A 27,109-nucleotide genomic window follows, 5' to 3' on the forward strand; every position below is an offset into this window, starting at 1 on the left:
AGTCGATGGAGTGAGGAGAAGGAGGTGCCCATGTGTAAACACTTAATGTGTGAGGTGGAAAACAAATGGCTGAAGGGAGTGGAAGCAATGCACTGTGGGGCCGGCTGGAATGCGTGGTAATGGCTGTTGGCAGAGGTGAGGTAACATGGGGAGGGAGGGGAGACCTGGGCTCAGTCGAAGGGTCAGCAGGTTGATGTGGGTGTGGATGGGATTCGGGCAGCTGCTGCGCTCGACTGCTGAGGAGGGGGCGGCCTGAGTCTGGGTGCCATTCCAGCCGCTGCTTGCCACGTGGAGCAGGACTTAGCAACCCTCCCTTCTTTTAGAGGCAAACGCATGCAGGTCATTTAAACTGGTCAGGGCTGGCCCCATGAGCCAGTCGCCATTTCCCTTTCCAGAAGACAGGAAATATCAGGGAACACACACGCTTCCTTGCTTGTTTTTTCTGGACACTGAGGAAAAGACTTGGGAAAAGAAGATATTGCTAGAATGAGCGCTGACTTACCGAACGCCGTCAGCTTTGCTATCTCCTTCAAATAGGAGTTTTTGTAGGACACAGCCTTGGACAGCTGCCAGAACCCCACAGGGACCCCCCTGCAAAGAAGGACATACATTAGTGCCAGTGAGGACTGGCCCAAGGCAGAGCTGTCTGTTCCTCCAGAACCAGCCTCTACCCACAGGTTATAGACACGGGGCCACGAAGCCACCACCTCTCACACATGGGCCTTTGATACGCTGAGTACTTCTACGAGGCACTGAGCCTGATCACAGAGAAGGGCGGGGACAGAGGCCCCGGGGCCCAGCACCGGAGAAGCAACGGGTCTGCAATGTCTCCTGCGAGGAAAGCCCGCCCTCACAGCCAGTCAGGTATACAACCAGGTATGACCCAGTCATCCAGGGCCATGCTTCCACAGGCTGAGGATGTCAATGGTTTGCTCAGCCTTCAAGGCCCATCCTAAAGGCGTCCTCTACCAGGAAGCCCTCCCTGACGATCTCAGCAGCCCCTTCAGCAGCCTCTGCTTATGTGAGCACCTTCTACCCAGCTGTGGCCTGCCTGAGCACCCGTTAGGTGTGTCTTGGCCCCCTCACCCATGTTAGAGGAAGAAAGCTCCTTTAGAGTTCATCCCTGTAGGCATCCACAAGTACAAGGATTATCAGAGTAGCAGGTGTGAGTACCCTTGAACTGTGGGTGCAGGAAGAGGTGCTGAGCTTGGCCACACTAGGGACAGAGGCTAATAGTCCTGCGGTTCTTCCACAGGCAGTGAGAGGCAGGGGAGACTCTAGGGGCTTGAGAAACAGAACCCTATTGGGCTGCTGGATTTCGAGTATCTTCTGGCCCTTAAAGTGTGTATCTCGGGAAATGTGTACACACCTGCCCCAGCCTACCTACATTTCCCTGTCTTACAAGGCACCTCCCCTTCATGCACTTCTTCTCAAAGCCTCCCCTTTATTCATGCTGCCTCCTGCTTCAAGTGTCCTCCTCTTTCCAGCCCTACCTGCAACACCATTTCCCAAGACTCTGCCTGAGGACCCTCTTTGATGCGCCCAGCCAAACACAAGGCCCCCTTCCGCCCCTCTCAGAGAGGCTTCTGGACATTGAGGAGAAGCCTTGGTAGGGTGAGGGTCACATTCCCCAGCTCTTGCTCTGCCAGCCCCCCATGAAGTCCCAGCACTGGGTGATGAACCTGGGGCTAGCCAGCACTGGATAGCTCAGGAAATGTGCATGGGACTTAGCAAACTGGAGGACACCCTGCATGCCAGGCCCACAGAAACATCCCTGGGAGTCGTAAAGGCAACCTGCCTTGTTCTGCACGATGCCATATTTTAATGACGCTTTGTCACTGAAGGAAAAACTCTGAAGTTTCCATTCTTCATTGAAACAGCAAAAGCTGGAACCGAACAGAAGAGTCTTTATGTCCTGTCAAAAGAAGAGAGGGTTTCGTTAGTTGTCTTAAGGGCAAACTTAGTATTATTAGTATTAAATTAGTATTAGTATTACTATTATTAGTATTATTAGTATTAAATCATAGTATTATGCTGCTCAGTGTTTGAAGTCCCTCAGGAGCTGGTCTTGCATTCTAGCAGAGCAGTCTGTTTTCCAGCAAGGTCATCGACTTTCGTTCTTTCACAAACTCATTCTTCTCACATTTGAGAGAAGAGAAAGTGTGACCCTGAGGGTCTTGGCTCTGGAACATCCGCAGGCCAAACCAGCCTATGATGACCCAGGCCCAAGTCTTTTTAGGTTCCTTAGAGGAAAACTGAAACACAAAATTTTAGTTCTAGAAGAGACCTTGGAGGTTCTCGACTGCACGCTATAATCACCTGTGGAGCGCTTAACAATCCTGGTGCTCAGGCCACATACCAGCCCAGCTAAATCAGAACCCCGGGGTGTTAGACTCCAGTGTCTGTAATTTTAAAAGCTCTCCAGGCAATTCCAAAGTGCAGCTATGTTGGAGAACTGGTGCCGTAAGACAGGCTTAGCAAACTATGACTCACAGGCCAAATTTGGCCCCACACATGTTTTGTAAATAAAGTTTTACTGAAACATGGGATCACCCATTTACTTATAGATTTTTGATGCTGGCTTCTACGTTACAATGGCAGAGTCGAGCGGCTGCAACAGAGAGCCCAAAATACACGATCTGTCCCTTTACAGAAAAAGTTTGCCAGCCCCTGCGCTAGTACCACCCCCTACTACATGTAAGAATCTCCTCTATGCCATCACCTACAAGTGGTCCCCTGTGAACTCAACTTGAACCCCAACAACCCAGTGAAGGGGTTCCCACCACCCCCCAAGGCAGTACCTCCATTTTTTCACAGCTCTGTATCCTCTAAATTTCTAGCTGATATTGATATCACTGTGCATCTCCCATAAACCCAAGACCTACTCTACAGAGCCCTGGAAAGTGCCCTGAGCAGCCCTGGAAGGCAGAGCCTCTCCTAGGATGCCCCCTCCTAATGCCTCTACCTCCTCTCTGTCCACCATGATTTTATAAGGTCTCTGAAGGATCAACACATGGGTTGTATGGCCACCTCTCCAGGTCAGATCTTTCCTGCAGATTCAGATTATTTCCTTTCAGAATTTTTTTTTCATTACACGTGAGGAAGTCTAATTGATCAAAGCATTTGTCTACACGACGTCAAATGTGGGCTGGCGGCACACAGGAGAGAAGGCTGGATGAATTCAACTGCCAGGACTTGGTTTCCTGTCTTACACAACAACAATCAAACAAAAACAAATTTGTACTGAGTTTTTTGAGAGCTTAGAAACTACAGGGACTGGAGTTTGCTGGCTGAAGCCCATGTCTGTTCTCTTAATCACAGAACGACAGCCCGCTAGGCACAGCGTGGTCACCAGGCCACAGAGTTGCAAGCCTGGAAGCCTGGGTGCTATGGATGCCTGTGCCCTGGGCCCTCCTTTTCCCTGGGTGGGCCTCAGGTTTTCCAGCTTTCGGAAATGCTACTGCTGGATGGTCTGATTTTAGGAGTCTCAAAGGGCCCTTCTCAAAATAGGAGTGTGCACTGCAATGAATCACAGCCCTGTGGCTACAGATAGCCAGAGCACTTACTCCCGGGCTTGAGGCCATGTAGAGTGTCTGACCCGACCCCCTGGCCTCCTCTGCCCTATGGTCTGAAAAGAAGGAAAGAAAAGAGAGGGGAGGAATGGAAAGGGATAACACTCCTAGAAAAATCTTTGACTTTTTTATCTGTGAGCTGAGTAAATACTTATAGGTAGGAAGCAAAGGAGGTCAACTGCATCCCCAGGCATTTTAGCTTTTCCTCCTGGATCCTGGTTGAAGAGCCAGTGGCAGACAGCAGGAGCAGCATTCCATCCCCCAGAAACCGCCGGCCAAGGGGAGAGGTGAGGCCATCTGGCAGCTGAGATGGTGAGGAATCCAGGGCATCCCTGCAGAGGAGGCTGACAAGGCCAGGAACCTGCTCCCTAAGTCTTATGACCTCAAGTGCCCCCAGGAGGCCAATGCCGATGTGAACCCGATGCTAAGGAATGATTAACACCCGGATATCCTTCCCTCACTTCGATGCAGCCTGAGCCCAGCTTGGGAGATGAGCGCCAAAGAGCCAGTCTAATGAGGACAGTCCTCCTACTGCCATCACAACTCTGGAGTTGCCTGTTGCACACGTGGGGTAGCAGCAGTAGGCCGAAAGGAGAACGAGACCCTGGAATGTCTGAATGGGAGGAGGTTGTACGCTCACCTCCTCTTGGAGAGGACAAGGCCCTCATTTTCCTGACTGGAATTTCCATTTTAACAATGACTGAGACATAAGCTGAATGGGGCCAGAGGGATCAAAGTCACCTCACCCACACCAATTCACACCAAGACAGCCTCAATTCACACTGCACCGATTCATACCAATTCAAATCAAAATGTATCCATCCATACTTTTAACTCCACACCAACCTTGGCCACTGAAAGGTCCATCGGCTTTGACACTATTTGCAGCTTGAGCATCGTTGGGACTGGAGACAGGATCACTTCTTCCCTTGTCAGTTCATCCTCCACATCCTCTGAAAGAATACCAGGACATGTGAGCTTCTCGTTATGATGCATAGAGAACAGAGTAAGAAATCACTTGGGGTGTCTGGGTGGCTCAGTCGGTGAGGTGTCCAATTCCTAGTTTCAGCTCAGGTCATGATCTCAGGGTCATGGATTGAGCCTCCTACCAGGCTCCATACTCAGCAGGGAGTCTACTTCAGATTCTCTCCTTCCCCTCTTCCTCTGTCCCTCCCCCAGCTCACCCTCTTCAAATAAATAAATAAATAAATAAATAAATAAATAAATAAATAAATAAATCTATCTTTAAAAAAAAAAAGAAATCTTTTAACACGAAAGACATGGATAAGTTTGAATGAAAGGAGGGCTTTCCCAGCTTCAACCTGCCTCTCCTCTTTGGAGTTCCCAGCCCTTCACCAGAAGGAAAAAAGGTGCTCCTTTTCGCAAGCTGCTCCTTGTCACAGCTCCATGCTGGTCCATGGCACAAGTATGCTGTGATTTGGCTACTGGTCCACTAGAAAGTTCTGCCTACGGACATGCAGTGAAACAAGAGCCTAGGTCTGAAGCCATGGCATGGAGTCAGGCCCAGAAAAGCCTCCCTCAGACATGTTTCTTAAAAAAGGTGGGCAGGGCGTGCAAACCTATGGCCGAGGACAAACATGAAGAGGGCAGAATTAGGAAAGAAAATGCCACCATTCCTGATGAAATAATAATAATAATAGATTATCACTGTCATGGCTTTCACTTACCAACCACTTGTGTTTTAGCACCTAAGTCCTGTAACAGTCCCAAGATGGGGCAATTATCACCACGCCCACTTACAGGTGAGAAACTGAGCCTACAGAAGTGAAATGACCGGCCTGATAGCCTGCAGAAGGAAAAGTGGCAGAGACAGGATAAAACCCAGGCCAACTCCTAATTGTTCTGCCATCCTGCCAGCCAGACTTCCAGACCTCCCTGGACCTCCAGCCAGAAGGGACACTAAGTCACATATCCCATATGGTCTTCCTACAGCTGGAGCAACAGAGGCCCGGAGAGGGTCCCAGCGTGGTCTTGGCAGCACCAGCCTGTGCCTTCCTAGCTGGCTGAGCCTCCGTCCTGCCTCTTTACCCACGGCTGCAGCATTTACCAGAACACTCAGAGGAAGGACCCAAGTGAAAACAATCCAGGATAATTATGCTGGCAAAGCTGAGTGGACCAGTCTCCAGAGAGCCTACTGAACCTGTTTTTTCCTCATTTTCCCAAGATTAAATGATTATTTTAAAAGTACACTCCACTACATAGAAATCAACATTATTGCTCATAATTCTGTACATCTGGGACTACAGAATTGTCATTATCCCTGCCCCACATCTTCTGGAGATGCTATCCAAAGGCCAACATCCCCAGGACACACGTCTTATATCCTATTCTACAGTCTCCTTTTCTCCCCTGGAGGAGGACCAGGCACAGGACGAGGCCAACTCCACTGAGAAGGAAACCCTTCCACCTTTAAGCTGAAAAAAATTAAAAGTAAGTCTGGAATTTAAATGAGAACTCTTCTTAGTTAGGGCCTCTGAAAAAGTTGCCCTGTGACCACAGCCTTATAAAAGTACCCAGAATTATGACCAAATGTTCACTCAGCAACGTACATAGGTCTTAAAAACATGGTGCTCAGTAGAGAAAGCAAGAATGCGGATGGGATGTGTAAGGCGGATGCGATTTACAACCGTCACAAACACATGCACACAAAAAACACTACACATTTTGCAAGAACATACACAAGTAAACAGATATTGACTAAGTACTGGAGAATGGTGGCTCGAGGAGAGGAGGGTCATGGGAGCGTGGGGGTGGGGCTAAAGGGAAATGAAGGAAAGCAAGAGGCAGGGAGGAGGAGAGACAGAGAAGGAGAGGGAGAGAGAGAGGGGGGAGGAAGAGAGGTACAGGGAGGGAAGGCCAATGGGCAGGCTTGCAAAGATCAATACCGAGAATGTTCCCTGGGGGAACAGATGTGTGATTAATTCAACCCTGGGCAGCTGAGGCCCAGAACAGATGGGAAGATAACCTGAGTGACTCTACCAGGCCCCAAAGGGCTCCTTGCAACGCCTCAGCCCAGACTGTTTCCTGGAGGCGAACAAGGGGCAGTATTTAAGCCTATTTGGAGGCTTCTGTTTAGTCTGAGTTTGTCCGGGAGGGAGTTGGGGCCAAAAGGAGCTCTGCTCGGGGCTCCATGAAGTGAATCTGAGACTGAAAGCTGGGGGCCCGGGGGACACAGACCGGGTGGGGCCCCCGAGAGCAAGCAGCCATCCTCAGCTATGCCAGGAGGAAGTTGGCCCCTGCGCAGGGATTTGGTTCAGGACCACAGAGCAGGCCTCGGGCCCAGATGTGGTGGGACCGCCATGCGAAGGAAAAACAAAGCACTCCAGAATGACATGTTGGCCAAGCAGACAAAACCATCTGCAAATGCCGGTGGTTTCAGGATGCTATTTTTAAGGCCCTGGAATAAGGGTCTGGTTGAAAAGAAGCAAGGGAGTTTGTTTCCCATACCATTGTATTTACCCTTTAGAGGAAAACATATATACACACACGCACACACAGTAATATATAATAGAGGTCCATATATGTCTATTTCCAGGCGTCTGATGGGTATTTCCCACTGACTGCAGATATCTTGCCCTGGAAGTGCCACAACACCCAGACCCGGAATCTCAGCACAGCACCCCTCCAAGACTGCATTCGGATAACAGATCCCATCTCCCCAGCCTGAGACCTCAGCTCTCTCTCACACACCACGAGGATCCAGCCTCCAGATCATTCTGCCTCCAGGATGTCTCATACCTCACCCCTACCCCGTCTCCCTCCACTGTTACAGGAATATGTCATTCTTTTTTTTATCCATCCATCAAGCACTTCATTAAGCATCTGTGGTGTACCAGGGATTGATTATGTGGGACAGTGGAGGTCCAGAGAGGAGTAAAGCACCACCCCTGCCTTCAAGAAGCTCTCTGTCTAGAGGGAGACACAGAGCCCCAAACAAATAATGTAACATGAGACAGTGCAAGGGTTTTAAGAGCAGAGGAGAAGGGGCAAATAGTTCTGCCTTAGAGAGCAACAGAAGCTTTCCATTAGAGCTAATTATTCGAGCAGGGTCTTGAAGTACCCAGAGGATTTCACCAGACAGAAGAGGGTACCAATCACATCTTTCTGAGACTATTCCAAGAGCCCCCCCCCCCACTGTTCTTCCAACCTCCAGGCCCTTATCTCTAAAATCCATCCTCCACAGGTATCCAGAGATAGCCCAGAACCCACAGCACTGCACACATTACTCACCTGCACAGAATCTTCAAGTGCTCATTACTGGCTAATGATTTACAGTCAAGCTCGTTAGCACAGCACTCAAGGTCATCCTGGCCCTGGCACACCTTCGTTCCAGCCCCATCTCCTCCTGACCCCATGACTTCCCCTATGGGCCAGCGGCCTCAAGCCAATCACTCTTTCTCATACTCCGTGCCTTGTCTACAGGCTTGTTGCACATCCCTACTTGGCAAGACCTTGCTCAGCCTTCAGAGCCCCATCTAAATACTACTTCACTATGGAGACTTCTGGAACCCACCACAGAGCTTGCTTATACATCTCTTGAAGCACTGATGAACTGCTAATCATCTGCTTTATGTGTTGCTATCAGAGGACACCTCTCTTCCTTTGCCCCACCCAACTCACCCCTCCAAGAAAGTAGGTCACTTTTTATTCCCCTTGATGTACTTTCAACGGCCTCATCTATGCCCTGGCACATAATCACCAACAGAAGTTTGCTGAACTGGACCAAAGGAAAATGAATTGGGAATCAGGGTAGGGAAGAAGATTCTATTCCTCTAACCAAATTTTATTCCTTGTCTCTGCCTCACCCCAAAACTTCTCTTGCCCTTCCTCTTGAGGGCTGGGTTCCATGATCTCTTACCTGTTACGTCCTTCCCCTTTTCTAAATCATTAGCTGAGCCACTAGCAAAGTGGGGTCTGCCTCCCTCTGGAAAACACACACACTTCAAACAACTAGGTTCTGAGAGAATTGCTAAAAGCCTTCCTTCCAATAGAAGCCCTCTGGGTTCTGAAGGCCAGGAAGTGCTTCATTTTATGTCCAAACAGGAGTGGCTTTCACTGGAAAATCTTAAAGTGCAGTGCTTTACAGAAACACTTCGGATGCCAGCACTTGCTGGCTCCGTACCTCATTCCGCATTGCCACGTGCAGGACTCTGCCCCTTCCCGGGCTGGCCAAATGACACCCACCAGGCACTTCTGATGATTAAAACTCTAAGGGAACTGTTACCTCTGAAGTGAGCTGAGCAGAATAAACAAACCCCTGCCTCGTCATTCAGAGAGAGGCCCCCTGCCTTTCAACTTCATCAAAGCAAATTGTCAGACTGCATGTCTCACACAAGAAACTTCTAAAGAGTGCATTGCTTTTTTCCTTTGGTTTAAAGGGAGCACTTAAAAGGAGAGGGAAAGTATGTGAAGAGCTCCTGTCTGCCAAAATGGCCCAACAGGTAAATTGCTGGCTTCCAGAAGAAGACCAAATATCAACGGCACTCAAGGCTCATCCTTTCAAGTCTGGTCGCTGGTTTGGCATTATGCATTTCACTGCTGCTTTACCAAGCCCCGCAAACACATCAGTCCTTGAGGAGTAGAGAATTGTAGAAAGAGGAAACAAAAGATCGCTTCAAAACCAGAACAGATGGACATGTTCTCTATCTGGATCCTGAAGAGTAGTTATAGGGATGTACATATATGTGAAAATGCGTGGAGCTAAACACTTAACGTGTGTACTTGGGGATCCCTGGGTGGCTCAGCGGTTTAGTGCCTGCCTTTGGCCCAGGGCGTGATCCTGGAGTCCCGGGATCGAGTCCCACATCGGGCTCCCAGCATGGAGCCTGCTTCTCCCTCTGTGTCTCTTCCCCCCGCCCCTCTATGTCTATCATGAATAAATAAATAAAATATTTAAAAAAGAAAAAAAAACAGGTGTGCACTTAAGTACTTCACGCTTATGCCTAAATAATAAGTTGATAAAGTTTTTAAAGGATGGTCCCCGCCAGGCAGAGCTGTCTTCTGGAGACCTTGGTAGGTTCTCAATAGCCCTAAAAGAGCCTCCAAAGGCAAAAGAGGCCCCTCTGTACCCCGCCCACTGCCCCCCACCCCAAGGTGGGTCCAAAAATGCCCAGATTTCTTATAAGGATTTCTCCAGGACCGAAAGACAGAAGACAAAAGAAGACAGCAACCAAAAAGAGAGAAGCCTGCTCTACTCACTGGGCCAGCGTCTCCTTCCTAAGGTCAGGTGGGAGGTAAGGAGCACCCACCCACTAACTCCCAGATGGAGCAAATAAAGCCCCCTGAGCCCCACGGGCACAGCATAGAGGCACAGCTGCACCTACCAAGTTGTAGGACACCCAGCTCACCATCAGCTTTGTTGGGCACTGGCAACTTGTTTTTCCTAGAAAAAAAGAAAATGTCAATGTACCAGAGGAAAATGATACTGAAACACAAAAAGCAGAGAAGAACATGAGGAGCACTGGATGGGGGTTCAGGGGCTGGTTCTCTCTGGCCCTGGCCCTGCCATTCATGTGTGCCTCGCACCAGCCACTCCCCCTCTCTGGGTCGCAGGTTCCCTCACTGGATGGGACTAAACACCCTCCCAGGTGCCTCTCAAATATGTGTTCTCACGGACACACACACATACACACAGCAGCCAATACAGGAAAACATACCTTGTAGTCTGACACTTGCTAAGAACCAAATGCAAGTGTATCTTGCTGATGTCACTGTGATACTGCTAGAAAACACACGCACACACACACACATGCACACACACACACAAATCAAGTGCTTGTAATTAATCATTGCACAGATATTTTTTCATCACATCTCTATTTTCTTTTTATTTTTTTTCCCTCCTAGCTTTCTTGTAAAGCCATCAGCAGCCATTTATGAGAAACCTCTAAAATGCACCAAAAACCTGTCCTGGGATTCTGATCTGTAAGTTCATGTATGTACATGTGGAGCTTTCTTAAAATGGCCCACCTGTATTTTAGCTCTCTTTAGATTTTTTTTCCCTCTAGCATGCATCATTCTGGATTAAAGCAAATCTTTTTTTTTTAAAGAATGTATTAAGAATAACAATATTACATCACTCTCTGAAAATCCATTTACTATGTTAAAAAATGACAGCCCTTTTGAACATGGCATTGAAATATATTTTCCTCCAACATCCTTGCAGGGTAAGATATGATTGAAGTAACAATCGTAACCTTGCCACGGTAAGTTCTATTGAATTGGCTTCCTCCTGAAGATGTATGAAGGGGCGTGAGTAGAAGACCACAGAGGATGCATGGCACCAAATCCGTGAGCACACACTGCTCTGAACTCTGAGTTTCTTTCTCTGGCCTGGGGCTCTGGAACACAGAGCTCCTTTCCCCCACCCTCCCAGGCAGCCCTGATCCTCCCCCACTGGGTCAAGCCCATTTTTCCCTAATTCAAAACCACAAAATTCCTATGTCTCTACGCTACCAGGATTCAGCAAGCGTTCTCTTGGGGACTGGTAAAAGAACAAGCTGGAAAGAGAATCTGAGGCTTGGAGGGGCAGGAGGAGGAGGTGGAGGGGGAAGCAACACAGATGCTGTGTCACAGCCTCCCTTCCCCAGCCTCCAGCAATGAGAAACTGCACTTCACCAGAGACTTCTGTAAGCATCTCTCTCCCACCGCCACTGGCTCTGCCACTAGAGGCTGAGGACCCGAGTTCCACCTCTTTCTGCCCCTTCTGTCACTATTCCAACCTGAGACTAAGGCAAGATGCCTCTCCTTCGCATCTCAGTAGCCCTTCCTGAAAAGTGAGGATCGAGGCACGGTGCTAGATGACCTCTAAAGTCTGCCCCAAAGCATCCAAGCAGGGAACAGCAGGGGCAAAGACATCTCCGGAAGGCCCCAAAGAAAATGACATCTCTCTTGTACCTGGCTCTGCTCTCTCTGTCTGTCTCTCACCCAGATCACTGGTTCCCTGAACCCCCAGTGTGATGCCCCACCTCACACCGACTCTCCACATCTCTCTCACATGGGTGTCAAGGGAATCTTTCTAAAAACCAAATCTGAATACGCCACAGCGTGGTTGAAATTCTTCAAAGGTTCCCCATCATCATCACCACCACCAACAATAATATTTATAAAAATGACAGCAATAATAACAGCAAATACTGACTCCTTTGGCTGTTCCAGGCACTGTGCTGATGCTCTGCAAGCAACAAAAGCCATCTGCTTCTCGGGACAGCCTTATGAAGAAGCTGTTGTGCTGAACCTCACAGACATCCAGTAATGTTCCCAGTACAAGTAAGTGGCGGCACAGGAATTTGAACCCAGGCAGTGATGCCAAAGACAAAGGCAGCAACCACCACATATACTGCTTCCTTGAAAAATAAAATCCAGGATGGGGCGCCTGGCTGGCTCAATCAGTGGCACCATGACTGTTGATCTCAGGGTTGTGAGTTCGAGGCCCATGTTGGGTGTAGAGGTCAAGTTACAATAAAACATTAAAAAATAAAATAAAATAAATCCAGGCCCCTTAGGGTGCCCTATGGGCTATCTATTACTTGGCCACTTACGACCCCAGCCCCCTCTCCCTCTGCACCCTCGCACTCCATGTGCATTCCCTGCATGCTGAGCTTCTCAGCCTCTGCCTCTGTACCTTTTCATAAGCACTTCATTCGGGCTAGAACATCCTTTGGCAAACCCATGGTGATCCTCTACAGCCCAAGGGTATGCCACTTCCTTCTCAACTCCAAACACACATTCATTCATTTCCTCACTCTCTCATTCAGCAATCACATGGCAGTTATCTGGCAGGCCTGTCCCTGCCCAAGGGAGACCCAGGCATGGAAACTGAACAGACACAAACTGCAATTTGACTTGGGCATAGTAGGTTGAATAGTGGTCCCCAAAGATATTTGTGAATGGTACCTTAGATGGCAGAAAGGACTTTGCAGATGGGACTAGGTTAAGGACCTTAGGATAAAAGAGGGTATCCTGGATTATCCAAGTAGGATCCATGAAATTACAAGCATGCTTATAATAGGGAAGCAGAAGGAGAGGTGACACAGAAGAGGAGAGGTGGTGTGATGCCCAAAGCAGAGGTTGGAGGAGTACACTCCGATGATGCGGAAGGGCCACAAGTCCAGGATGTGGGTGGCCATGAGAAGCTCCAAAGAAGCAATGAAACAGATTCTCCCCTGGTGCCTCCAGAAAGAACGAGCCTTGCCAACATCTTGACTTTAACCCAACAGAACAGATTTCAGACTCTGATCCTTAGAACAGTGAGATAATGTATTTATGTTGTTTTAAGTCACTAAGCCTGTGGTAATCTGCGACGGCAGCCATGGGATACTAATACATATAGTAAGAGTAATCACAAGGAGGGACGAAGGACCACGGAGTCTCTTGGTCACCCCTGTACCCTGCATGCCCAGCACCAAGGCAATGTTCCACAAATAGGTGCCGAGTCCCAGAGTGACCTTCACTGAAGCCAGCTGACTCACACAAGGTCACACAGCTTAGAAGTGCCAGAGCCAGAACTCAAACCTAGGCCACTGGCTCCAGGCAAAGCTTCAGAGCACGTGGGTGGCCAAGAGCCACGGCGAGAGGGTGGAGATGATGTTCCCATTGCATGGGGTACAGCTGGGCCTCTCCCCGGTCATGGGACTTCCACCCGGAGCGCCATCCATCAGCTGCAGAAACCCAGGTCAGATGCTTTGTGTCCGTTTCCCATAGACCTCATCACCAGAGGAGACTTCAGTTCTGCTCCCACTGAGGGGATATGCTCATTGTTCCTTTCATGTGTCCCTTTGTGGTGTAAGCATTACAAAGTTTAAAAGGTCAGTTTAAAAGCATATTCTTGCCTTTGAGTGAAAACTATTATGGAAAACAATGACAAAAAGATAAATCAAGGGTTCAAAACACTTTTTCAAAATGTGATGGTGCAGATAAGCCAGAGACATGTCAAAGTGTGCATCCAGTAAACCCACGGGAGCCAGGCTGTAGACACCCTGCTTGTCTTCCATGTCTGAGGTCACCACTTTTCCCCTAGGCTCCCTTTTGTGTCCCCAAAGGAGAAGCCAGGACTCGATCCTGGATAACTGAACCCTGGTCAGTGGGAAGAGCTACTTAGAAACCTGAGTTCTTGACCCTGTTCCATCAATCCCCACATGCCCTTGGGCAAGTCATCTCCCCTCTGTGGGCCTCAGGTGCCTCATCTCTACCTTGGGGGAAGCCCAAGCATGCTCATCACCACAGGACAGGACCAGGTGCAGGGTCTCTGAGAGGCCTGAAGTGTCTGGGCCATGCTAGCTTTGAGGATGCTCTCCTGTTTATGCAGCCTCACACTCAGACTATTTCACTGACTCTTAACATAAAAAGAGATGGGAAGATGCTCCTTCCTCAATGTTTGGCACTAGATACTTGGCTACATTAGTTATAGAGTACAAAAGAAAGGTGTCCCATGAGAAGACATTGAGCACTCACTATATATTCCATTTGATGGCAACTCAGAACCCAGTGTGAATGGAGTCCAAACTGACCCCACTCATGTGGCACAAGAATCCAGTCTATAACATAAAATTTTCCCAAGATGGTGATATCCTAGCATACCTAACTAAAGCAATGTAAAATTATCTGGAGGGGCACTTCTCCAAAGCAGGTCACACAAGAGTCCCCAGGAGAGAGATTTTTTTTAAGTACCACTGAAAATATGCTCAAAACAAAAAAACTAGTAAATATATGAGAAAATCATGCACCATCAGTGAAAACCAGGTGACACAGAAAAAAGGACTCCCATGGACTTGAGATAATAGAACAATTTAAAATACACTGTAATGGGGTACCTGCGTGGTTCAGTGGGTTCTGCGTCTGCCATTGGCTCAGGTCCTGATCCCAGGGTCCTACTCAGCAGGGAGTCTGCTTCTCCCTCTCCTTCTGCGCCTCCCCCTGCTTATGTTCTCTGTCTCTGTCTCTCTCACATAAATAAATAAAATCTTTTAAAAAACGTATGTGTTACAAATATATATACTATATGTGGGGAGGGGAGAAGAGGAGAAAAGAGAGAGAAAAAAAACAAGTATGACAAAGTCCTAGGCTCACTGAGTGTAGGTGAGGATGGTATAGGTGTTCACTCTTCTATTCTTCCAACTTTTCTATAAATTAGATCTTCTTTAACATTAGGGGAACTTGGGGTGAGCTTCAACAGGAGATGGGATACAATGAAGAGAAAATAAATTACTAGGAGCTATCAGATGACATGATCAGAATGCAGCCCAATATGAAGAGAGAAAATATGTGCAAGAGCAAAGAAGACATGTGGAGGTGAAAACATCAATTCCAATACCCATCTAAAAGGAGTTCCAGAAAAATATTCTTTTTAATTTTCTCTATTCCAGAAAAATAAAGAGTGTGTGAGAAAGGAGATTATTGGAAAGATAATGGCTAACAACCTAGCAGACACGAATCCTCACAGAAACCTAAGAAGCCTCAAACGGCACATGTGGAAAGCAAAGCACACCTAGATACATCATACTGAAACGACCAGAATTTTAATGACAATGGGAAAAATCTCAGCGGAAAGGCAGATTATTTATAAACAAAAATTACTTTAACAAAAGATATCTTTGATACTCAAAATATTAAAGGTAAGGTCAAAACGAAGACATTTTCAGACAAAGGCTGAAAAAGTTTACCATCACAAACCTTCACTGCACAAACCACTCACGGACTTACTCTAGCTAGAAGGAAAGTGAACCCAGGAGAAAAGAGCAGGATGAAGGCAGGAGCAAGAAAAGAAATCTGCAGACATGTAGATAAACCAAAATGAGAGCTGATGATACAAAAAATAACAACAGTAACAACTAATTACGGGGTAGTTAAAAACACAGGGATAATACTAGATGATGATACATAGGAAATGGGACAGGAAATGAGCAGCTGAAGCTTTCTAAAATCCTTGTATTCTTTGACAGGGTAGAGAGACTGATCAAACCCAAACTTTAAGTCAGTTATGATTTAAAAAAAAAAAAGAATTTTAAGAGCAACTGCTAAAATAGTAAAGACATAATCTATAACGTCCAAATCAGAAAGCCCAAGAAGAAAAAATAAACACCACTTGATTCACAAGTGCCGCTGTGGATAATTATTTGGCAGTTCCTCAAAAAAGATGAATATAGAATCACCATATGAGGGGCGCCTGGGTGGCTCAGTGGTTGAGCATCTGCCTTTGGCTCAGGTCGTGATCGTCCTGGGACTGTCCTGGGACGGTCCTGGGAACAAGTCCCACATCTGACTCCCCGTAGGGAACCTTCTTCTCCCTCTGCCTATGTCTTGGCCTCTCTCTGTGTGTCTTTCATGAATAAATAAATAAAATCTTAAAAAAAAAAAAAGGAATCACCATATGACCCCCTGCAATTCCAACTCCTGGGTATATACCTCAAAGAAGTAAACACAGGGACGTGTGTTCACAGCAGCACTATTCTCTATAGCCAAAAGGTGAAAACAACTCACATGTCCACCAATGGGTGAGTGGATAAATAAAATGTGGCATATTCATGCAACGGAATATTATTCTACTATCAAAAGGAGTGACATGCTATGACATGGATGAACTGCAAAAACATGATGCTGAATGAAAGAAGCCAGAGACGAAATGTCACATATTATATGATTCCGTTTATGTGAAATACCATAGATTGGGAGTTGCTGGGGATCAGGGGGTGGGAGGAATGGGGAGAAACTGCTTGACAGGAACAGATTTTGCTCTGAAAAGAAGAAAATGCTTTGGAAGTAGACAGAGGTGACAGTTATATAACACTATGAATATGCTAAATGCCACTGAATCGCTCACTTGAAAATGGTTAAGAAAAAAAAAGGGACGCCTTTGGTGGCTTAGTGGCTGAGCATCTGCCTTCAGCCCAGGGTGTGATCCTGGAGTCCCACGTGGGGTTCCCTGCGGGGAGCCTGCTCCTCCCTCTGCCTGTGTCTCTGCCTCTCTCTCTCTCTCTCTCTCTTGAGTCTCTCATGAATAAATTTTTTTAAAAAAAAGGAAAAGAAGAGGAGGAAACAAGAAATAAAGAAAAAGCATATGGCGAAACGGAAGTACAGAATACAAACAAAAATTCAAGTGTATCAGTAATTACAATAACAGCAAACCAACTCCTTGCCAGCCAAAAGACAGAGACACTCAGGATTGACCTTTTTTTAATCATTAATATGCTGCTTCACGAGGTACGTGACACAAAAGGTGAACCATACAACATGGGAGAAAAGAGAAAACCGTTTAAAAGCTAACACAGGGCACCTAGGTGGCTCAGATGGTTCAGCGTCTACCTTCGGCTCAGGTCATGATCTCAGGATCCTGGGATCGAGCCCCGCATCGAGCTCCCTGCTCAGTGGGGGGTCTCCTTCTCCCTCCAGCCCGCTCATATTCTCTCTCTCTCTCTCAAATGAATAAATAAAATCTTTTTAAATAAATAAAAGCTAATGTAGTTAATCCTGTATCATTGGATTAAAAGTAGACGTTGGAATAAAAAGCATTATTAGTGATAAACTTACTTGTTACAGAACAACAAAAGGAACAATGCAACAGGAGAATTCAGCCGTGTTGAACCTCTATAAAATGAGGTTCAAAAAAAAATGAGGTTCACCACAGTCCCACCTCAAAGACCTGTGGTGAGCATTACACACATCAATCCATCGAGCGCTGAGAATAGCGTCTGACGCAGAATTGCTCCATGTTCCCTGACATGAGGATGATGGTGGTTATGAGACTAGTAGCACCTTGACTCCAAGCACCTAAGCTTACGAATACGAGTGCAAAAATATGAAGTAAGATAACAAACAACCGCACTGGCCATGACTTTGAAGACAATCTCGGCCAAGTAGGGAAGCAAGAATATTTTAACATTAGAAAATCTAGTCATGGAATTCATACCAACAGAGGAGACAAAAATCTCAGTAGACCAAGAAGAAACATTTGGTAAAAAAAATTAAATAAATACTCATATGTACTTTCAAACTAAAAACTTTAGCAAGCTCAAGGAATAAGAAGGGCTTTGCTTTACTTGGTACAGACGGATCTCAACCCGACAGGACATCCCTACACTGAAGCCCTGCTTGCATCCCTACGGGAGGCAGTGGCCTCATGAGGCTGTCCTATCCCACAAGATTCAAGCTCTCCTGGAAACACACCAACGGCAGGCAGTGCAACCAGACAAGTGAACCTGACGACCGGGGCCAGGTTTCCTGGTGCAGGTCCGGCACTCTTGCCACCACCCGGCTTCCAATAGAACCTCCTTTCACAATGCACAACAGGGCTAGATGATAATGGAGCAGAGAGCTGTTCCATTGTCAGGGGACACACAGGAACTGGACAGACGAGCCACAGGGCTAGCTCGCACCAGAGAAGACTGGCATCACTTCGAGCTGTGACTGCCTTGAGTCTCAGCTTCCCTTTCTCCAGAATCGTCTTTGGGGAAGCTCTAAGGGCCATAACATGCAGTGATTCTAGGCTTCAGAACTGGGACCCAGCCCTTCCCCACCTGCAGGCACTTCCTGGACACGTGCAGGTTGGGGTGGGGGGTTAGCAAGTCCTCAGGGGGCACCCTCGGAGGAGCAGTTGTGTCACGTTCTTTTCCTCACAGTGACGTTCCATAGCCCTGTGCCTAAAGGCTCTCATTAAGGACCAAACTTCAGGAGGAGTAAGCCTTAATGAGGTAGATCCCTGACAGGCAAGCTGACCTAAAAAGAACTTTTTTAAAAAGTCAAAGTGCTCCACAGAAGAAAGATTCCTTTCACTTTCCTGCTGGTTCTCTTCGGCTTCCTACAGAGGCTCAGCAAGCTCCCCGAGATGAAGGTACAGAATTGTGGTGACTTAGGCTGGGAAGAAGCTTGGGAGTCCCCTGGCATAACCCTGGTTTGAGAGATGAGGAAACTGAGCTCTGGGGAGACGAAGGGAGCTCCTCCAGCATCCTCGCCACCCAGATGCTCGGCCCTGTGGGATCCATGTCCCAACCTCAGGAAGCACTCTATCTCCCTGGACAGCCCAATCGACAGGCAATTTTCAAATGAAGCCCTAAAGAGCACAAGGCTATTGGGAAGTCGTCTTGTGCACTAACACAGTGTTTAACCCATCTCAGTTTCACACCCAGCAGCTGCCAGTGCTCAAACTGTTGACCTTCAACATATAATAGGAATATTTTTTCCCCCTCTCTCTCTTTTCTTTTTTCTTAAGGATGTGGAAAACTTGACTAGAATTGCCTGGTCTGACATTTCCTGTAAGAAAGCATTCTGCTTGGAATACTGTGAAAGCAATCTGCCTTAACAATTCAATCCAAATAAATTATCTTCCTGAAACTAGTGAAAAAAAAACGTAATTGGAAATTGGGCTACATACCCACGTCTCTCTCATCCGGGTCCATGACGACGAAGGTTAGAGAAAGATAGGGATCACCCGGTGAGGACAGATTTGGGGGAAGGGGAGGAGCATGGATGGCCCTGCATCCTCCTGGAAAAGTCATCGGCTCAGCCCATCTAGCTGGAGAGAACACGTACTCTGGCCTCCCAGACCATTGTTCTTTCGGGATGATGATTTCTCAGCTTAACTATCTTTCCGTATGCGCCCTTCCCCACAGGCTTTGGCACACACCCTTGATAAGAAGTGTGCAGAGCCAGAGCAAGATCTGAAACCAGGTCCAACATTTCTCTTTCCTTGAGTCAGGCCGGATTCTGACACATTCCAGGAACAGAGAAGAAATTTACCCAGTTACCAAGACATCAGACTGGGAGGGTTCCTTCAAGGGCACACAATTCATAAAACAAAACTGTACTAGGTGTGACCTTCCCTCATATTATTCTCCCATTCCCCCAATTGGCACAATGTCTTAGTATACAACTGGTATTCGATGGATGCCCACTCTGAAAGCTGAGAAGTTCTCAGAGTTCACCTAGATCCAGCTCATCCATCTGGAAGGACTAGAAATGCCCATCCAGACCATCTAGTCTAATCCTGCAGCCCTGTCGGGGGTAGGGGTGAGGTGGGTGTGGAGCTTTTGCCGAGGCCCCCTGAGTAGTGGGCAAAGCCAGAAATAGAAATGTTAGGCTCCAGACTCTCGGCTCAGTTCATTTTGAATGCTGAAGCACTGATTGCACTTCCTTATGACCCAGAAGCATTAGGACAGGTTGGCTGCTCTTCCCTTACAGCCGCTAACAGGGCTTTGTGGCTCTCCCAATTCCTATCTCCCTGCCCTTTTCACAAGCTACAGTTTCCTGGGTGTGGCTGAGCTCAGCTCCATGAGGAGACTGGTGCAGAGAGGCAGACATTGCTCAACAGGCAGTGAAAAGGTGAGTAGAGCTGATGTTTCACCAGGGAAAGAAAAAAAAAAAACGTGGTGAAGGAAAGTGGTCTCTATGGAGTGGATCTCTGGAGCACGGCCAAATCCACTGAACCATTCATTCACCTGAGCTGTGCCGTTCACCAAGCAGAATGTTACTAGCCCATGATCTCCCATGGTCTTGCCCCCTCGCCTCTGCCCTCCAGCATGTGGCTGCACCACTCAGCCAAACCCAACCACCATGAGACCCTGGATGAGCCCAATGACAAGGGCCAGAGCTGGAGATGTGATGTGGCACCTGGCCTGTGCCACAGAGGTCCCCCAGTTTGGGCCTCAGACTGCACATCCAGCAAGTGGGATCCCAAGCCCGCCTCTGATTAGGGCTCCTGGCATCACGGTGAGGACACAAAGGCATGGCTCTACCAGAGACAAAGATTAGCCCTGGCCCTGCCCTCCTTGAGGCTGGTAGGAGAGTCAGGATGGAAAGGATTGCCTCTACAACCTGGCACTGTGCCAGGGAGTCAAAAGTCACACTTGGGAGTTATAAAAGGGAAGGCACTGACGTGCTGCCTGAAAGACATTACATAAGAGTTGCCACTGGTTTCTACGGTGGATTGGAAAGCTGTGTGGAGATGTTTACTTAGCTGCTAGGGGAAGCTGCTTTGGGGCACTGTCCCTGCCCTGTTACTGTCCTACTAAAAGCCAACACATCCAGGGAGGGAGCTGTCCCAATAAGAGAGGTCAACTTTCTCTGAGTCCCATTAAACAGTGAGTCCACTTCAGTTCTGTTTGGTTAAATATGCCAACGAGTGGCTTAAAACAACTTCCGAGATGAAATATTTCCATTTTGCACACATAAAACTCTACTCTCCCCCGCATAAGCAGTAGTAAAAGAGCCACGAGCCACCAGGCTGAAACAACACTGTCTGGGTACATTAACTTATCATTTTAAAACAAAGAAATCTGGGTTCATTTGTTTTTAGGAAAGTCAAGGCAGTTACACTTAAATAACAATTATTTTTGAAGCTCATGTCTTTCCCCCAAGTGGTCCTAGGTGGATATTCACCTTCTCTGGACTTCATTTCCCTTCCTGTAACAGTCTAAGTGTTCTAAATATTCTATGGTTTTGTCCTTACAGTAATAATTATTTACCTGGGTATCTATATCTACCTCACCAAGCACTTGCAAGCCATCAATTTTAACTTAATTCTCACTAAAGGCCTATGTGGAAAGCAGCATTTTCACAAATGAGGACAGTGAGGCTCAGAGGCTTGGAAGTTGTCCAACACAAACCAGCCCATGACACACAGGTCTACAGTGAAGTGAGGAAAATAAGCACCAACACAGTGCATCTTTCACATGGACTCACTCATGTGTTCATCTTAAACACTGGAATTTTGTTTCAAGATTATACTCAAATTTTATGAAATTGGGACATCTGGGTGGCTCAGCAGGTGGGCGCCTGCCTTTGGCTCAGGTCGTGATCCTGGGATCTGAGATCGAGTCCCACATCGGGCTCCCTGCATGGAGCCTGCTTCTCCCTCTGCCTGTATCTCTGCCTCTCTCTCTCTCAGTCTGTGTCTCTCATGAATAAATAAATAAATGGTTAAAAAAATAAAAATAATAAATTTTATGAAATTGGTTTTTAATGTTCTTATTAGCCAGAAAATCAGTAACAACAGCTAATAGCATCCGATCAATGGTGAAGTCAACAGGGCTGAAGCTTCAGGGGCCCTCACTTGTACAGGCCCCTTCCAAGAGGCTCAAGCAATGTGTTGGCATGGTCTTCTATTTTTGCAAAATTTGCAAAAATGAGATACTTTTATACTCCTTATCTGAAAGAGGCCACTAAAACTGTGTTTGTCTCAGGCCATCCACCTCTGGATCTGAACCAAGTAGGTCCCCCAGGATTTTGTTGTTTGTTATTGCATTTGTTTATATGTTGCTGACCTATGAACTCTCGGTATTCACTGTACCAGCTGTCTGACACAGAGTCTCTCTTGACCCAAAGACCCTGCCATTGTCTTACCCTAGTTCACATAGACAAAGGCCCAGCCAGGGCTGGCTCAGTTCTCGGAACATCTTTCTTCCACCCCACATTGCCCCATCACGAAAAAGGAATCTTCAGGAAATTTTGACCTACTCCAAAAGCACAGAGGACAAGTTGGTTTCTGGAAAGTTCTTAGAAAAAAAGAGAAAGAAACATGTTGCTTTAAAATCAAGTTAGCTTTGCTAACTTTGAGCATTACACCACTCACACACATAAAACCAGAGAGCTATGGAATTTCCATGGGTGGGCCAGCCCCAACTCAGGACAAGCACACCCTGAGCTAAAATTAGATGTGTCCCTGAGCCAGTTAGGCAGCCTCCCTATGCAGGGAGCCTCTTCTGACAGCTGTTTTCACTTGAAATGGGGTGTGAGGGTCCCTGAGTACCCACTAGCGTGTAGGTCCCTCACTGCCCCCCCCTCCCCGGAGTTACCCCTCTGCTTATCTGCTTTGAGCGCAGGTGGCCCCTGGGCAGGAAGCCCAGCAGGTGGGGGTATTTAGTGGGGAGCAAGGACACTGCTCAAAGGTGGGGAGGAAATCCACGCAGGAACATTCTACGAGCCCGGAGGCAGAGGTGCTGAGGGCCCACTCAGATGTCAGGAAACTGGGGACTTAGAATTTTAGCACAAGGCAAATATTCCTTCCCAAGTCCTTAAGAGGTAACCAATTAATGTGAGTTTAAAAGCACTCTCTTCTACTTAATAGAGAAACTTCTGCAGAAGCGGAAAAGAGCCCTTTGGCAAGGCTCTGGCTTCCCTGGTTTCTAAGGATCTGAATCTAAATAACACAAGAATGAGATGGAAAGCACAGACTCTCCAAAACACTCCAGAGCCCTTGCTGCTCCAGGCTGCAGCCCTCTGCCACCATTACCTGTCCCCAGTGGGGCAGGCGTGCAGGGGCCTACAGATGGCAGCCCCTTCTGGATTGTGTGGGTGAGAAATGGCCCTGGCAACGCGGCCAACAGGAAGAGCTTTGACCAAAGGTAGCTGGAGCTTTTTCCAGAACAAATATAAAAACCATGTGAAGCAGCTGGACCCACGTCAGGCAGTCTCCTGTTGGAAATGTCACGTTGAACCTCACGATGTGGGTGTAATCAAAGGACTGGAGATTTCGAGAAAACATCCAGAGGATCGGCAGAGGGAAGACACTGCCAGCTTGCACTGCCAGGCTGTGGGTGTATGGACTCCAGTCCTAGCAGCGTGGGGAGGGGAGGATGGTTCGGGGGAGACAGGGCAGGAATCACCACCGGGAAAGAGTCTGCTCTCTGTGCATCTGGACTGTCTGTTAGAACTACTGCTTCTCTAATAGGCAAGGGACGGTTCCAAAGGGCTTGAGGATGCCCCTATGTAATAGGGACGGGCCTGCCACACGACTCACTGGGCACACTGGGCTGTTCCCTAGGTGCTTCCTGGGCTAGCCTTATGTTTCACATTGTCACCCCACCTAGACCCCAACCCTCACTGACACACTGTGACTTTGTTACACTTCTCTAGGATCTTCACTGAGAGAGAAAAAATAGATTCTACGGATTATTTGTTTTTCTTATTTTTCCTATGTTATTTTCCCATTTTTATTTTGGAAAAATATTGAACCTACAGGAAAATTGAAAGAATAACACAATTAACAGCAGTACACCATTCACTTAGAGAAACAGATGAACATTTTACCATATTTGCTTTTCCTCTCTCCTCCCACTTTCTCCTCCCTCCAAACACACACATACACATAGAAACACAAGTTTTTTGTTTTTAGTTTTTGCTGAACCATCTGAAAGTGAGTTGGAGATACTATAACATCATCCCTAAAGAGTCCAGCCTGTATCTCCTAAGAACAAGGACAGTCTCCTACAAAACCCATGTGGGGTTTATTTGCATGACAATACTTTTTAAAACAAAAATCCTTGTTTTAGCTCTCCCACGTCCTGGCATCTGGTAAGTGTACCTTTTAGAGTTACTTTCTTTGCATCTGGTAAGTGTACCTTTTAGAGTTACTTTCTTTAAAGAGATGGGTAAATCAGTCATAACGTCTTTATTAAATGGGCCAGCTCCACTTTTGGTTTTTATCTAAAATGGATACTTTCAACTTCTTTCTTTTGCTTTTAAAATACTCCTGGGAGTGTATTAGGTTTTAAGGATGCCTGTCCATCCACATCTAGGCTAGAAAGGGACCTGAAATTTGTCAGGAAGCTGGGACGGGGCCAGGGGTGTGGGAGAGACACTGGGTTGTAGAACCCAGATGGATTTCCTTGACTTATGCAGCATTGTTTCCTAGATACTTGTCAAAATGCCCTTATAAGTTCTTCTGCCCTCTAGAGAGTAAGTTCTGGAATGTGAATGCTCAGTATGCCATTGCTCATGAGGAGATGAACATGAAATTATGAAAGTGATTATAAACCCTGCAAAAGAGGCTCCAGTCTCAGATGATGGCGGAGAGTTTGGTCATTCAGAGACTTTTCTGGTTGGTTGATTTCTTTTTCTCAAAGGAAATCTTATCTGAAGGCAAAAAAGCTGAACAAAGTGACACTGGGACCAAAGGAAGCAACACTGTCAATGACAGGAACGCCATCCTTCTCTCATGGACTTCCCATGTCTCTTTATTCTTTCATGGAATCTCATGAAGCCCTCACGAAGTGCAGAAGCCTTGAGCTGGACGACCATAGCCATAGGGGCCCAGGCAAGGGTAGTTTATCCTGCCAGCCCACTGTCCACACGTGGCCTAGAAAGAACTTCTAGAAAAGAGAAAGGCAGGAGTGTACATCTGTGTCAACCTCTAGAGCTTTAATGGAGGCCCAGCCTCAATGCCTAATGGAAGGCAAATTTAATCCACAAATGCTCCCTGAAGACCTACCATGTTTCTAGACCCATAATCTGGTTCTAATCTTACTTCCCACACCTTTCTTTCAAAATTTCCATTTATTCAGGAATATATCCATCCACTTAAGAAACAGGGGGTTTTGGATAACAAAACAGTAGGAAAGAAAGCTAGTATTTTTTAACTATTGTGGGCCAAATATTTTATATACATCATTTCTTTTAATCTTCATAATAATCTTCGTAAAGACAGGTCATATCATCCCATTCTTAGATGAAGAAACTAAGCCACAAAGAGATGTACAAAAACATTGTGTCCAAGGTCATCCTGTTAGTAAATGACAAATCTGTCCAATTCTAAATCTCAGGTTCTTTCAATCTCACCACACTGAGAATCGTTAAATTTGTTAAAGATGGAGAGCCATGTTTCAAAGTTTTAGAATTCAATAAAATGCCATGTTTTCTAAACAGCAGTCCTCAATAACTTAAGAAAGCTTTGCTTAATTGGAATAAATTTCAAATAACTCAAAAACTCTACTGAGAACTGTTGGCTCTTTCACTGGGGATTTCAAAGCTACTTTGAGAACTGGTAATGCCCCAGGCCCATCATTACAACATCTATTACCGTTATGGAGCACGGCCGAAAATGAATCTAGATACTGTCAGTGCAGCCCTTCCAAGACCCCACCCAAGCACACACTTCCTGCCTCTCGAAGTCTCCATGAATGGCCAGTTTCTCCTTTGCTGCTGCCGCCCAGCCCTGGGCTTACAAACATGCTCACATCTCTCCCATCCTGGAAAAAAATTTTGTTCCCTAACCCTCCCCCTTCTTGAGCTGCCATCCAGTCCCTATGCTTCCCTTCACCTCTAAACTTTTAAAAAGCTCTGTGTTCTCTGCATATGACTTTACCCCCATTATTCCTCACCCCGCTGCAGTTGACCTTCTGCCCCCAGTCCCCTGCTAAAAGCTCTCTCCAAAGCTACTTCCGTCATCATACCTGGTGACCTGCCCAACCTCCCCAAGGGTCCAAAGCTATCAATTTCCTGCTCCCTAGAAACCCCCTCTTCCCTCACATCCCTGGTCCTCCTTCTGCTCTGACCACTGCTTTTCCTTACCACACCAAACACATGGCTCTCCCACTGCAAGATTTGGTGTCCATCGCTCCAAGGACTTCAATTTTTGCCAGGACCTCCCAGATACCTCTCAATCAACATTTCCCAGGATCTGCATTTCTGCCCCACACCAGACTGTGGAAACAAAAGCTCAGCTGGAAATGTCCAGCATCCAACCTCTCATCGCCTTGTGACCCAGGCAATGCCTCCCCTTTGGATCTCCACCTCTGCCACCTGCATGCCCAGCCTCCTGGCCCTCCTCATCCCACAGCTAGGTCCTATAGGTTCTCGTCCCAGGTGCCCTGCACCCTGACCCTCTGGTACAGTCAGGTCAGAACCCACCATGCCTTCTAGGTCCAGCTCCTGCAACCAGTCATCCTGCTGTCCTATAGTGCCTCTGGATTAATCTTCCTGAAGTACAGCTCTAACTGATTTTTTAAAAGTACAACACCCATGGAATGCCTGGGTGATTTAGTCAGTTAAGCATCTGCCTTCAACTCAGGTCATGACCTTAGGGTCCTGGGATCAAGCCTGTGTTTGGCTCCCTGCTCAGTAGGGAGCCCGCTTCTCCCTCTCCTTCCACTTTTCCCCCTGCTCATGCTTTCTCTGTCAAATAAATAAATAAAATCCTTAAAAACAACCCCATATAACTTCTATCCCTCTATTGCTCTTTGGGCCAGCTCTCAAGGCACAGTCCGGTCCTCCAGTCTCCTCTCCTCCTGGTCCTTGCTACCCCATCTTGCCCACCTCCTTGCCTTTGTTCACACTGCCCCTCAGCTTGGGATGGGTCTGCTCCCTGAATTGCCAGACCAACTCTCTAAGTCCTCACCAGTGTCAGCTCCCTAGCACCTCTCCTTCCCAAGATAGGGGCGTAAGGACAGTGGTTAAGACTGAGGCCCCTAGAGCCAGACTGTCTGTGTGAACTCAGACTGCTCAGTCACTCTGTGCCTTGTTTTCCCCACTTGTAAAATGAAGCCAATAACTCTCCCAGTGTGGCTGTCAGGATTAAATAAGGTAATACACCCAAAGCTCTTGCCAAGGGACTTGCCAAATGTGAGCACTCAATAAATAGCAAGAGCTTCATTATCCCTGAGACAACCCAGATCCTACCTCCATGGCTCTCTGCCCTTGTCCCCTTGTCACTTGCCTTTTTTTATTCCTGTAGGACAGTCATTTGCATGGACGTCTCAGCCTCTGTGGGAAAGGAACCTATCCATCACCTCTCTCTCCAACACCATTCAAAC

The 27,109-nt window shown here is 47.2% G+C and overlaps 1 protein-coding gene across 7 annotated transcripts in view; it reads right to left on the reverse strand.

Annotated features, from left to right (window-relative positions):
- The window catches only part of MINDY4 (MINDY lysine 48 deubiquitinase 4), a 104,265-nt gene that overhangs the window by 49,399 nt on the left and 27,757 nt on the right, over window positions 1-27,109 (reverse strand). For 6 of the 7 annotated variants that reach the window (XR_012010712.1, XR_012010713.1, XM_072783595.1 and 3 more), the window contains exons 6-9: window positions 9,917-9,975; window positions 4,419-4,525; window positions 1,799-1,915; window positions 503-591 (exon numbers count right to left, since the gene is read on the reverse strand). Coding sequence is in view for 5 of the 7 variants with exons in the window: in XM_072783595.1 (XP_072639696.1) it covers window positions 503-591; window positions 1,799-1,915; window positions 4,419-4,525; window positions 9,917-9,975 (372 nt within the window). In the remaining 2 variants the exon portion in view is untranslated. The remainder of the gene's footprint in view (window positions 1-502; window positions 592-1,798; window positions 1,916-4,418; window positions 4,526-9,916; window positions 9,976-27,109) is intronic. The other variant, XM_072783593.1, reaches the window with a different exon arrangement.

Source organism: Canis lupus, chromosome 18 (genome assembly GCF_048164855.1).
Source record: "Canis lupus baileyi chromosome 18, mCanLup2.hap1, whole genome shotgun sequence".
NCBI classification, from domain to species: Eukaryota; Metazoa; Chordata; class Mammalia; order Carnivora; family Canidae; genus Canis; species Canis lupus.